Source organism: Microtus pennsylvanicus, chromosome 1 (assembly GCF_037038515.1).
Source record: "Microtus pennsylvanicus isolate mMicPen1 chromosome 1, mMicPen1.hap1, whole genome shotgun sequence".
Classification (NCBI taxonomy): Eukaryota; Metazoa; Chordata; class Mammalia; order Rodentia; family Cricetidae; genus Microtus; species Microtus pennsylvanicus.
The window spans coordinates 77,931,835-77,945,801 of NC_134579.1; the positions used below are offsets into that span (position 1 = coordinate 77,931,835).

At 51.3% G+C, this 13,967-nt stretch overlaps 1 protein-coding gene across 1 annotated transcript in view; it reads right to left on the reverse strand.

Annotated features, from left to right (window-relative positions):
- Positions 1-2,169: 2,169 nt before the first annotated feature.
- Ppm1f (protein phosphatase, Mg2+/Mn2+ dependent 1F) overlaps positions 2,170-13,967 on the reverse strand; it is a 31,785-nt gene continuing 19,987 nt past the window's right edge. Inside the window, exons 6-8 of the mRNA XM_075970488.1 lie at positions 11,434-11,577; positions 7,105-7,198; positions 2,170-5,951 (exon numbers count right to left, since the gene is read on the reverse strand). Coding sequence (XP_075826603.1) covers positions 5,572-5,951; positions 7,105-7,198; positions 11,434-11,577 — 618 coding nt within the window. The 3' untranslated portion in view covers positions 2,170-5,571. The remainder of the gene's footprint in view (positions 5,952-7,104; positions 7,199-11,433; positions 11,578-13,967) is intronic.

Sequence of the window (13,967 nt, forward strand, 5' to 3'; positions counted from 1 at the left end):
GGCAGCAACTACAGTTAGGGGGTCTGAAAGTCACCCCTTCCTCAGGTTGAAGAATTGCCCCTGAAGACTCGGCAGGCAGTGTGTCTTCCACTCTGGGTGGAGACTAGGTGGCTGGCTCCGTGGGCTGCCCTCATCCCAGCGTTGGGAGCTGTGAGAGACAGATTGAGTCCTGCTGCTGGTGGCTTCTCAGTCATCTTGACGTATTGATGCTGAAGGGCACAGAGAAGGCTCGCAGGTGTCCTGTGTTCTGGGGGCTGCAGTCTACTTGAGTTTGCATTTGCTTACTGGAGCTGAGGCCTCTGGGAGCAAATCCCAGCCTAGCCACTGTCTCCAAGGTGAGCTGGAGGTCACTGTGGACGGATGGGAGGCTGCGAGTCTAGACTCAAATGGGGGTTGGATGGGTCCGGGCACATCTCTCAAGGCCATCTGCTCTAATGGTTCGGAGGCACGTTCCTAACCTGGCCAGGCAAACCTTGAAGGACCAGTCTACTAGCCATTAGGTCTGTAGTCCCAGGCCCTTCACTGAGGGACTCCCAGGCTGTTGTCCTCCGTACCTTTGACTTAAGCTACCTGGACTGTGGACCCATGTGGCTGCCCAGGACACTGCCAGGTCTGCAGAGACGCTGGGTCTTAGCACTCTTCTCTGATGCTAACAGTTGATCTCTCACAAGCTTCTTCCTTTTCTTTTTTTAGTTTGTTTTTTTCCAGACAGGGATTCTCTGTGTAGCCCTGGCAGTCCTGGAACTCAGAGACTGCCCTGCCTCTACCTCTCTGAGTGCTGGGATTAAAGGCATGTGCCACCAAGTCCAGCCTAAAACATGCTCTTGGCAAAAATGTTTTCTAGATATAACAAAGCCTTTTAGACTTGATTCAGTTATAGAACTGTGTGTAAATCCTGCATAGCTCTGTGCTGCAGTTTGTTTCCATAGCAACTCTGAGTCCTTATGACTCCCCTCAGCGAACGACTTCTAAGGTGTGTCTTATGATTACCTGGTGGTGTGGCTTGATATGAAATGCACCTCACAAGCTTGTCCTCAGCTGGTGGTGCTGCTTGGGACCTTTTGGGGGAAGTGGGTCTTTGGGGGATGGGGGGCTTTGAAGGTTTAGAGTTGGCCCCACTTTCTGGTCTTTTCCTGCTTCCTGTGTGGATGAAATGAGATCTGTTCTTCTAGGCTGCTGGGCTGGCCTTATGCTCCTAACATGCCTTCCCTGCTCAGATGGACTGTACCCTTCTGGAACCTTCTATCACTTGCTCTTTGTCGGTTTTTTTTTTTTTTTTTTAAAATCACAGTGATGTGAAAGTAACTAATTCGTTTGAGTATTTGGAGATAATATACACCAAAATATGGTATTTTAACATTCATCTGTTCTGCTGAAATAAAACTTGACTGAGAACAAGCATGAAAGCATGCTTGCTGTATTAAAACAGAACTCGGGAAAAATCTAAACAAGGAAAAAGAATGTCCCATAGCCCTGCCTCAGAAACCAGTGGAAGCTTAGTGCATTCACCCAAGGCTGGGCAGTTCCGCCCCCCACTGTGCACCCCTCTTCTGAGAGCTCCTCTCTGTTTGAAGGCCCTACCTACAGGGAAAGAAGAGTTCCAGACAAAAGCTGGGAGTCTCAGTGGCCAAATGCCTGAGCCACTCCAGGGTCTTGGCTGTGGCGAGGCACCACTGATGCTCCTGAGAGGCCTGACCCCTCTCCTGTCCCCATGGCCAGCGGGACGGGCAGTCTCAGGATGACAACTAGGACCAGCTGGCTAGGTGTTCCTCCAGACCCTCAGCAGCTTCAAAACCCTGGACACCAAGAGGTTCCTGAATCCAAAATGCCTCTTGAAGGCTCATGTTTTCCACGCTTGGTCCCAAGTTGTTGGTACTATTTTGGGAAATTGTGGAGAGCAGCAAGCAGAACTTGGCTTGAGGAAGCAGATCACTTGGTGTGGGTCCCTGGTCACCTCTCTTCACGCTTCCTGGGCTGGCTTTGAGGCAGACACCCATAAGGTCACATGCTTCTGCCACCATGTCTGTGTAAGCACACGGAACAGACCACAGGGTAAACTCTCTAGAACACCTCTAGCTAACACCTTCCTTTTGAAGGGGTTTCAGCTAAGCATTTTGTCAGTGATACAGAAGTAACTTCAGACAGAGAGATGAAAGTGGTACTCAGGAGTCTTGAGTATATGGTTTATTGACAACAGTACAATGGGCCCCAGGAGACTGTCCTTCTGAGCTCATCAACGTGGGACTGTCCCTAAGATTAGAGAAACATGGTATCTTAGAACAATATGAGCTGTTGCACATGGCTCCCAGGAAGCCCCTTAAATAAACCCTTGGCAAGGCCCACACGGCATGTTTATGGCCAAGCTCAGTGTGCATGGTACGGTGCAGAGGCCAGTGGAAGCACAGGACTCTGGCAGATGAAACCTGGTGGCTACAGAGACATAGTCGAGCCAGAAACACAGCTTGCTTTATACAATGTGGCCTGGCTTCCCTACAGTATGGCCAGGGCCGTCCCCTTGGCCCTGAGAATACAGCAGATGTACCCAGGACTCCCATGCTGAACCCTACCACGGGGAGAAGGGGTACTGCATGCAGGACCCAAAAGGGCAGGGGCAGACAGATCACGGTGACCAACAGGGGCATGGGCTTTCCCAAGCCCTCCAGGTGCCTGTGCCTCTCCCATCATGAGTCCCAAGATGCCCAAAGGTAGGCTGCACGTACGTTGCTTCCACACCCTTTACAACACACCATGTCCTATGCTGGTTTCTGACTAAAACCCTGAAAGCCTGCCTGTGCCCTCCCACCTCTTCCTCCTACGGGCTTAGCTGGGAGGCAGCCCGACTGCTTTAGCTTTTGTATCCATGCAAGACACTGGCATCTGTAACTCAGCTCTTTTCCAGCCCACTTAATTTTAAGAATAGACACTAATAATACTTTAACCCCTCTCTACTGGCAGTGGAGGATGGGCTCCTTTGCTCTGGCAGCTGCTCACCTTGAGCAGCTCCAACACCTCTAAAACTCCAGGCTGGAGGGACTGGTAATGCTGTGCACCCCCTCCATGCCTTACCAAAGGGTAACTGAGGCCAGAAAGGTACAGTGACTTGTTCGGCTCATGCAATGAGATGGCAGCAAAGCTGAGACTTAAGAAGTGGGAACATTCTGGCTAGGGGATCCTCTTGGGATGAGAGCCTGGAGAAGGAGTGGCCAAGAAGTCCTGTAGGCTAGATACTGGCAGCTGCAGTCACGACAGAAGAGTCCTTCTCTGTGTCTATGAACTAGCACAAGGCCAGCCCTACACAGCACGCAATGTGCTCTCCCTTGGCCACTAGGTAAGGATGGAGCAGCGCCTAATGCTGGTCCTGGACCACCACCTGGCAGGGGCTTGGCTATCACCACTGCAGATGGACTGAGGGGATGGGGAGGCACTCAGAGAAGCCTGGGAATGGGGCTTCCCTTTATACCTAGGCCTTGATATCTGGTACAACCTTGTATGTATGAATCAGACCATCAAGGGACATCTATGGGGCCTGAATTCCACTCTTACCAGCAATGAACAGAATAAGATTAGCAAAAAAGGGAGAAAACCAAAGTCAGTATCTCCTTCTATCAGGTCATTGCTACGGGAAGGCTGGACCAACAACCACACCCCTGTGCTGAGAGAGGGCACTAGGCCTTCAAGATGAGCAATACACAGTCATTATGGTGGCCAATTATCTGAGCGTTTAGGATGACTCCTATTAGACTTTGACCATGGACTCAATTACATGGTCTCAACTCCTCCATCCCTGCTGCGGGAATGGGTGAATGCCAAGCATACAGGTGGTGTGCCCAACCAAAGCTGCTCCCCCCGCCCCACCCCTGCACTGCTGGACAGTGGATTTGCCTCAGGGGCAAAAGCATGTGTGCCCTTGCTTCTCTTGAGACAGGGCTTAGGTGTGCCGAGCAAAGCTCTGGCAGCCTTGCTGAGGCTCTGCTCTCTACGGGTGGACTATCGTTCTCTCTGCGGGGACCTCACAGCCAAGTTCTTCCCAACATTGCCCTTCCTGAGCCTTTGCTAAGTCACCTATTATCCTCTGGACATACTGGTATCTGCATAGAGCAGCCTTGACTCACACTGGGCCCTCCTTGGTCCTTCTACTCTGGGTGTCCCTCCCTCTGCCTGGCTTTCTTTTCTGATTTGATACATCCCAGCTCTTTAAGTACCCAGGCATCATTGCTGAGTCTCCTATCCACTGTTCAAGGGATGTGGAGGTCTTTCTTTCATGCTGCTAAGGTAGAGGACAGAGTCCAGCAGAGGACACCAGCCACAGGAGACAGGTGGCGACCATGGTGGCAAGCAGCCTCCCCAAGGAGGTGGACCGCTGGGCTTGCCAAAGTTCCTTAACTATGCACTGTCCTCAACGATTCAATGTGACTACAAATATACCAAGAGATTCTGAAACTTCTAGTTTCCAGATGGACCCCAAGGGTAGGCAAGGAGGCCACTGTCACCCCAGATGCCCACAGTCAACAGCCTCTGCTGATCACCTCAAGGAAGTTCTGAGGTGCCCAGAAACACAAAGGGACCTTCCCAGAAAGCATGCCAGCCCAAAGCATGCCTTCCCACAGCAAAGGCTGCTTCTTTGAGAACGGAACATGTCTGCCTATCAGGATCCACGGTGGGCCCAGCAGCTCTCATCTATGCCAAAGCTGTTTAAGGCACTTCAATGGCTTATTAACACAACCTAGAAAAGTTTGTTTCCATCCTGATTTAGGGAAACAAAATCAGTAATACTGCAAATGTCTCCATGAATACATAAAAAAGTAAAATACTTAAGTTTTCAGGAACAAAATAAACGCTAAGCTTAGCTTAAATTACATGACCTTGTGGGTCAGCTTGGCACTGATAAAACCTGAATACTGATTCTGGATTAGACCTTTCCTTGCAATAAATCTAAGCACACAAATAAAACACACATATGTTTGACATCACCTCCCTCGGATACTCAAGGAAAGAGAGGTCTAGAAGACCCTAGTGGCCTTAGTACTCAGTTAAGAGTGGCAGTGGGCCAGTCCTCTGGGGCTCCTCCCAGCAAGGCCAACATCTCCATTTTGGGAAGCCAGCAGCCAAGCAGGACTGCGAGCCTGTCTCTCAGTACAGACCAAAGCCTCCCGGCCACGGGTACAGTGAGAAGTCACAAACCTGGGCCAGACACCTGGCTACAAATCTTACCCCAGGACGGGCCTAAAAGGTCTGTGGGAGGGTCTGCTAAGACCTGACCTGCATTTTTGGTTAGGCTGCCAACAGGTGCCTGTGGTTTCTGTCCTCAGTCCGTTATTGCCGAGACCACCTCAGCCATCTTCTCTTTGGTGAGGTCATTTCCTATGCTTCCTTCTGAGATCCACTTGCTGCCGACTGCAGTTCTGCGGTTCTGAGGACAGACTGTGGCAGGCAGCATGAAGGGCTGGGTGCTAAGGGAACGCTGTGAGGGTGCGCACCCCTGCCCACTCTACCTGTCGGATCTAAGGTCTCTGAAGGGGAGGATCACAAGGGCAAAGGGAGAGTCAGGATGGGGCCTGGGGCCTGGACCACTTAGCTTCTCTGTGAGGTATTGGTCTCAAGTTCTGAGAGGCCAGTGGGCAAGTCCTGGCTTCCTTCATCTGCGTGGGCATCCCCTGTTCCCTGGGCTCCACCCTCCAGCAGCTCTTGGGGGTCCCTAAGGAAGACTACCATGACTGTAATGTTGTCATGGGAGCCCCGGTCACGGGCCACAGCCACTAGCTCCTCAGCCACACGCAGCCCGCTGCCCTTCTGTCTGATCAAGTGGCTGTGGACAAGACCCGAGACTTCCTGGTGGGGGACAACATCGAAGAAGCCATCGCAGGCAAGCAACAGGTAGTCTTCTGAGCCTGTTAGTTTTCGGGATGCTGCGTCTGCCTCGCCAGACACATAGGGCTTCTGGAAGACGTCCCCTGGGAACAGACAGACAGAGAGCCTTGTTTTCTACTGCCCATCCTTCCTATCTCCATCCCCAAGGGCATCATGTAGGTGCAGAGCCCAGCTGGCTCTTGAGGGGTCACTTGCCTAGTGCTTCCCACCCTCCTGGGAGCAGACATCCTCCCCCAGATCTACGGGAGCAGCTCGCACTCCAGGAATGGCTGCCGCCTCCAGCGTGTCCAGAGATAAATAGCGACAGCAGCATAAAGATAGGCTGTGAGGAAGGAGCCAACAAGGACGCTTCAGGAGAGCAAGAGGGGCAGATGCCAAACTCCAAGGACAGTATGGAGATGGAGCTGTTGGAAGATGTAGTCTCTGAATTGGGTCCCAGCAGTGGTGGCATACAGAGGAAAATGGATCTTGACCATTGTTTTTGGAGTAAGAAAAGACTCATTAGCATGAATGGGCTGAAATAAGCCCATCTATGGACTATTTAACCCTGCGAGGGGTTTCCTACTGCATTTTAGGGGGACTTAGAGAGAGTCCCTGATTTTCTATGTTTTTACCCAATTATTGTTATTTGAGACAAGATCTCTAGTCCAGGCAGGCTTCAAATACCCTATGTAGCCCAGGATAACCTTGCAGTTCTGATTCTCTTCCATCTATCTCCTGAAGGCTGGGAAGGACCACGGCTGTGTATCAGCTTGCCTGGTTTAAGGATCGGCAGAAGTGGGAACTGAGCCCAGGACTCTGCATGCCAGGCAGCCACTTTACTGACTGATCTACACTCTTCCTGCTTAGTACTTTCTGGACTTTATAGTGTGGGACAGTATTCACAGTCAACAGAAACTGCAGCCTGAACCCGAGGCTTTCCTGGGTAGAGGACCTGGTCCAGCCCTCTCCGCGCTGAGGAGGCAGCAGAAAACTACAGCTTACTTCAGCTGGGATCCTGGAGACAGCTGCTGATGCTCCCCTAGACTGCGCTGAGCTGGGGTCCACTAGCTTGGGTGGATCACATTCTGAACACAGTATTTTTAGTTTATCATGGTTTATCTGGGGGCAGCTCCACTGGACATCTGGGAGGCCTACATGCTGTGGGTACTTCAGGGAACACTATGCTACCCTAAGTCACTGAGCAGGCCTGTGGTTCCCCACCCTGTGGCAGTCCTTGCGTATCTATCCCCTTACCAATGGCTCTAGACACTGCCAGGGTCCCGTTGACTCTCCAGCAGTCCATGAAAGAAACAAAGCCACCCAGTGCTTCAATACGTTCTTTCTCATCCTGCAAGAGACAGCATAAAGTAGGGTCAGGGTGGGGGGGGGCTTTTATTTATAACCACTATATAAATAAAACTTCAGTCAGTCCAAAGCACTTGAACCAAGTCAAGAGGCTTAGTTAAATATCTAAATTAGACATCATTAAAAACAGGGTAATCAGTAACTAACCTCACTATCCTTTAGCTGTGGGAATGGTCGGTTAATGAAGGAATGGGGCTGCATGAAAGGGTCAGCCATGATGCATCTCTAAGCAGGGTTTGGGCCAGGAAGGTGCTCTTGGGGTGGGAGGACGGTGTCAGCTCAGACTCCTCAACTTTAGCCTGAGGCACCTATGTCTACCCCGAAAACCGCGGGGTGAAGCACGTGCTGTCTACAGACGGCCATGTGGTGGGACCCACAATGGGGCCAGGTCACGAGAGGCAGCCCCAGGTGCAGCCCTAGGTCATCCCTCTCCCTGCTCCTCCTAGGCACTGTCTTTGTCTGCTAGAAGCTCATGGTACTCCAGCCCTGACTGCAAGGAGATCTGCAGAGACTTGGTCTAGCCACAAATATCTTGAAACTCTCTTTGGTTCCGTCACTCCCCTCTGGGGGAGGCCTCCCAGATATAGTTTGTCTCCTGGAGGCTGGTGTAAGGAGCTGAGTGCACGCCTTGTGTCCTGTGGGCGAGGGAGGTCACTCATATCTCTACTTTACTAGTTTTATAAAACTGAGCTCACACCTTCCTCGGGGCACAGCCACCCCGAGGCTTCTCAGTTGCAGAACCCTCCTTTCTGAAGCTCCAAGTCCTGAGATATTTGACTGGGCTGAACTGGGCACCAGGGCCAAGGATCCCCACGATGATAGGGAATTTGGAAATCCCTAGCCAAGGCCTCTGTGCTGACAGGTCCATCCAGTCTGCAGCAGCGATAGCACTAGGATTTAGAATAATGTGTGCTAGTGGGCCTTGTAGAGCTTGGCCTGTGACCTTGGTGCCCTCCTGGTCCTTCTTCCCTTTCCTGGACCCCGCCTCAGTCTGTACTGACACAGCATTGCTCTATGCGCATGCTTGTTCCGGGTGCAAGCCAGTCATCCTTGCCTGTTTCCTCTGACACCCTCCCCTTGGCTCCTCCTGCTTTCTCCGCCCCACCTCCTAAGACAGTCTCTCCGCAGCCAAAGCCCGATGGCGCAGCAGCTGCTGTTATCAGACACAGTACCCCTTTCCTTGGCATCAGAGCTGCGCTCAGCAAGGTCTCAGTATCCTCAGTCCTCAGCATCCCTGTGGACCCCAAGGCCCTTTCCTTATCTCCCCAAAGCCTGGACTCCTCCCTCCTGAGGCCACCCATCTGTAATGCCAACCTCACAGCCCCACTCTTCTGAGACCAGACCTCAGCTTGCCCTCTAGTGGCCCGGACATGAGGGTTGTCGAGTTTTTCCACTCTAGTTTCAGTAGCTGCAGGTCAGTGCTGCACAGCCTGCTCTCTCATCACTGCCATGTGACTTGCTGCGGTCATGCCTGTCTTCATGACCCAGCCCATGTCTCTAGTGCTTTGTCCACAGTCCTTGACTTGGGTCTTACACCCTCACTGCTGTGCCCTGCTTCTCCACCACACACAGTGTCTGGGCAGAGGGCACTGGGTCCCGATTCATCATCTTGCTGCCTCAGGAAAGCATCCTACGAAGCAGACACTAAATGTCAGCTGACCTAAATTGAATCCAGGGGTGGTAGGGGCTCTATTTAGACAACTGCAGGATAAGGGACCATCATGAGTCTCCACAGAACTCTCAAAGTCACTCGTGGTGGTTGCTGGGCCTTCTCTGAAGCTCTCCAGGCTGTCAGTGTTCCTGCTGTGGCTTTTCTGGCAGTGGCAGGGATCACAGGCAAGAGCTGGCAGGATGGGGAAGGAGGTGGGATCTGATCTCAGCTCCGGCAGGCTCCAGGTCAGCAAACCCCTGACCCACAGGTGTGTTCCTGTGTGGGCACTAATTCCATATTCATCCCATACCATCAAGGGACCCTGCCTGACAGACAAGCCCCGAGGCTCAGAAGGTTCAAGCTAGGACCAAATGGGCTCAGGACTGAGTGGAAAAAGGGCTTACTGGACACAACTTGCAGGGTGTTGGCAGTGGGAAACAGAATATCCTGGGCAAAGGCTGGCACTCATCCAGACTGGGCTGTATTTTACCTGCCCAGGGGAGGAGGGCCTGCGGGGAGCAGATGCCGGTCCCTTGTGGTTGTGGTGAAAACAGAGTGGCAGAGGCTACCACTTTAGTGATGGGCTCTGGGTAAGGGACTGAACCTTTCTGAACCTTTGTTCTCTCTTCCCTGCCATATCCCTGCCTGCTGCTACCTGTCCTTACACGACAAAAGAGGAATGTGTGGGGAACATGTCCAAGTCCCCAGGCAGGAGCTGACCTCCCTAACATGGTTGTAGTGCCCACAGTCAGTACAAAAAAACAAAACAAAACAAAACAAAAAAACAAAAACAGGCAAAGGACAGACAGTGCATGTGAGAAAAAAATGCTATAATCTTGAACTTCTGAAAAGATGTTCAAGAGCTGGAGAGATGGTTTAGTGGTGAAAAGCACTGGCTACTTTTGCAGAGAACCCGAGTTCAGTTCCCAGCACCCACATGGTGCCTCATAACTGCCTGTAACTCCAGTTCTGGGACATCTGAAACCCTCCCTGGTCTTTGCAGATACTAGGCAAAAATGTGGATCACACTGTAGGCAAACACTCATGCACATAAATAAAAATAATAAAATCTTAATGACAAGAAAAGAGGTTCAAATTTACTCAGTAAGCCTGAGTGTAGTGGCTCACACCTGCAGTCCTAGCAGAAGGACCGTCAAGTCTGAGCTCAGGTTGGCCTACACAGCAGGTTCCAGGCCAGGCAGAGCTACAGAATCTACCTAAAAACAAACAAAAACTCACATTGAAAGAGAAAATGAAGGGAAAATGAGGAATTCTTGCCTTCAGCTGGTGTTGCATAACAATTTCCTTACAGCTGAAATAGACCCTTTTGGAGGGAGAGATGCTCACTGGACTTTTAAGGGTTGTGAAACCCAGAACGTTGTACAGGAAGCTGCATGGATGAAGCCTTTATGAGCCTGGGGTAGGTTTTCCATGGTGCAGCTTCAAGCTACCTATAAGTAATCCTGATAAATGCCTGGTTCACCCAGGAGACTTGGGAGAAGTGACTTGGCTCTGCCACTGATGCTTTGTCTGGAGAGAACAGGCATTTGTCCTTCTCTCCATGAAATGTCATGAAACAGACGGGCAGGTGCCATGGACTGGTGAGACTGTAGGCAGTGGACTCTCAACAGCAGCAGGCCTTGGCTCAGGCTGGTCCAGGCTGAGGACAAACACTGGGTAAATCTCCAACTGTAGTATGTCTACCATGACTTAGCGTCTTTCCTCCTGGAAACCTGCTGTGCGGATACCTGAGCCTGGACCATGTGAGCACACAGTTATCACTGCTGCCCCATTTCAGAGTGGAAAGAAGAGAATCCCGGTGGACGTCTGTGACGTGGGGCTGCCTGTCAGTGAATGGAAGGACACGCTGTGTCTGTAAGAAAGTGTGGAGCTTTATGTGCTGATGAAGGAGGTCCCAGCTGCACAATGAAGTGGAACGAGGCAGGAGGAGCATAGGGAAAGGAGGGCTGGGGAGGTGGTGGACAGCATTCCTTGACTCTGAGCATTCCCTTTCTGGACGTACAGGGCAGTCCACACATTTTTGAGGTCAGAATCTGAGCACTTGCAACTCCTATGTCCAAGGTGAAGACCTCAAGACTCAAGGGGCTGCGTGACTTTAGAATTCTGGGATTCTAGGGAGGACTCTACCTGCCTGAGGTCTTCCAGACTCTGGGCAGTGTGGCTGCCTTGGTCACTCTCAGCCAGGGCCATCGGCTCTTTGGCTGTTACTGTTGCAGGATTCAGTCCAGGCCCCGCAGGCCCAACAGACCCCACTTCTAGGTTTGCCTGTTAGGGCAGAAGGCCTGGTTCTTGTCTAAAACTCTGAGCTCTCAGGAAGGGCTCACATGGGACCCCCTGACCAGTTTCACCAGGCAAAGGAACCCTTTTGCAGGGGCACTGGGAGTCTTCTGGACCCTTTGCTACTTCCTAGTTTACATCAACAACACCGAGCTGGGACCTCCTGGAATTCCACTTCCCTGTGAGGTCCCAGACTTGGGTCCCCTCCTGGGGTCCAGCACAACAGGGGCTCGAGAATGTCTTAAGATTGGACAAAGGGTGCCCCTTACCTGTCGCTCGGGTTTGTGTGGCTCCATCAGCTTCACTACCTGGCCCTGCTGTACCAGGATGACCTGGGAGTCTCCAAGCCAGGCAACGTGCAGGGTTGCTCCTGTGATGAGTGCACACACACCTGTGGTACCACTCTGTAGTCGCTGCAGGGAGAGAGGAGAGCCATGGAGGGTTGCGGACTGAGGAGGAAGGTAACCTATCACGAAGGGCCCCCACGGCTACTCATGGACCATGTCGTTTTCATGCCGTATGAAGAGAACATGTCCTACAGGAAACCCTTCACACCCAACACTGGGACTGACGAGACGGTCTACAGTGGTGGGAAGCAGACTACGATACTGGGAAGGCATGGAAGGGCAGGAGTGGGGCAGGGACCACAGGGAGCAGGAAGAAGATCTAGGCATGACCAGTATTGAGGCAGGGCTTTATGATTGATTGTAAGTCAAACTTTTCCAACTGCACACTGTAAACAAATACAGCATATGCTCGAATCGCATCTCAGCAAATCTGTACAAAAACCTAAAAGGGGCTGTGGATGTAGAAGAGTGGCAGACCACTTGTGCTGGCCACATGAGCACATAGGTTTGGTCCCCAGAGCGAGGAGGAAACGAGGGAAGGAAACACGGGCTTAAGAAACTTCTTTCTCTATTCGGAGGGGTAACCCTAATCTCCGTGGCCTGCTTCACCTGCTGGATGTGATGGGGGCCATGAGGCTCCCCTAGAGTTGTGGATGCTGCCTGGCTTTCTGCGGAGAAGAGGAACGCAGTTCAGTTGTATTTCACTAAAGCATATGATGAAAGAGAATCTCTCTCCAGGGCTCTGGTATTCCAGGGTGGTCCGGGGTCTTCCAGACTCTGGGCAGTATGGTTTCCCTGCTCATTATCAGCCAGTGGCCATCCAGTCTTTGCCTGTGTTGCAGGATTCTGTGCTGGCCTGAGCACAGGCCCTGCAGGCCCATTTTGGGGTTTAAGTGTCTAAGCATTGGTACCTCAGTGTCTAAAATGGCTGCAGTATTAGATCCTGCCCTCACTGCTGCTGGGAGGGCCCGGTGAGGTCTGCTTTAGGGCACAGAGGAGAGGCCCATTGTCTGTTTTCATAAACAAGGGCCTCATCCCTACACATAGCTGTCACTCTAGGAAAAGAAGTTTCAGTGGCTATTAGCGGCCTGTTGAGACCTGGCTGAACAAGGGGCATTGGGGCAGTTTGTTAATCATGACACACACACACACACACACACACACACACATTTTATGAATTGACATCTGGGGCCTTACTGATCCTGACGAGACCACCACTCCCAGAGCTGTCGAACTTTTAGGGACACACCCCTGCTCTGTTAGTATTACCCTTCACAGGCACGCCAGACAGTCTGGAGCCCATGCTCCCAAAGCCACCTCCTTCACCTACAGGGCCCAAGTTCTGACACGAGTTGGGGGATGTTCTTACAGCTCAGACTAGCATGGGTTATAACTGAGATTGCTGGGATTTGCCTCTCTGCCTTGTGACTCCTGCTCACCAAAGCTGTGAGTGGTTGATTCTTTTCAGTACTTGCCTGGTGTAGGAGGTCATTCTGTCTATGTGTCACTTTCATTGGTTAATAAAGAACTGCTTTGAGCCTATGGCAGGGAAGAACAGAACTAGGCAGAGAAAGCTAGGCTATATGCTGGGAGGAAGAAGGGCAGAGTCAGGAAGAGACACCATGGAGCTGCCAGAGACAGACATGCCAGATCTTTCCACGTGGCGATATATAGATTAATAGAAATGGGTTAAATTAATATAAAAATTAGTCAATTAGAAGTTAGAGTTAATGGGCCAAGCAGTGTTTTAATAAATACAATTTCTGTGTGATTATTTCGGGGCTAAGCTAGCCAGGTGGGTGGATGAACAAGCAGGCCCTCCTCCAATACTTGTCTGCCATTCTACCATCCTCAGCTGCAGGAAACAGCCTGCATCTAAGTCAGGCAGCCCTTTGCTGGGTTGGTGGGCCATGTGTGGCCCAGGAATACTGTGGTCTTTAAGCCCCAAGGCTTTATGTACTATAACTTAATTTCCATCATGAGATATTAAGAGGGTAAAAGCATCTGCTGTAGTATTGGAAAGATGACTTTGCTGGTGTGAGACTGGGAGGGGACTGGGACTGGAAAAGGCCATGAGTGGATAGAGTAGAGCTCCTCATAGTTAGGTCCTGGTGGCTTTGGGAGATAGATAGAGACCAGAAGATACATATACACCCACATATGTGCACATGCATATTTGTGTGTATACACACACACACACACACACACACACACAATCTCTCTCTTCCCCTATTTCTTGTTCTGAGCTACCATGACATACTAGTTGCAAGGCCATTATCAAGCTCACTTGCCTTGCACGTCCTGAACTGAGTCAAAAGAAACCCATCTTTATAAAGCGTGTCTGACCTCAATTACTTTGTTATGGTGCCGGCGAAGAGCAAGACTAGTACAGGAGACAAGCTCTGTGTTGCTTCCATTTAAATGAGAACTGAGCCCCAGGCCTGAAGGAATGAGAT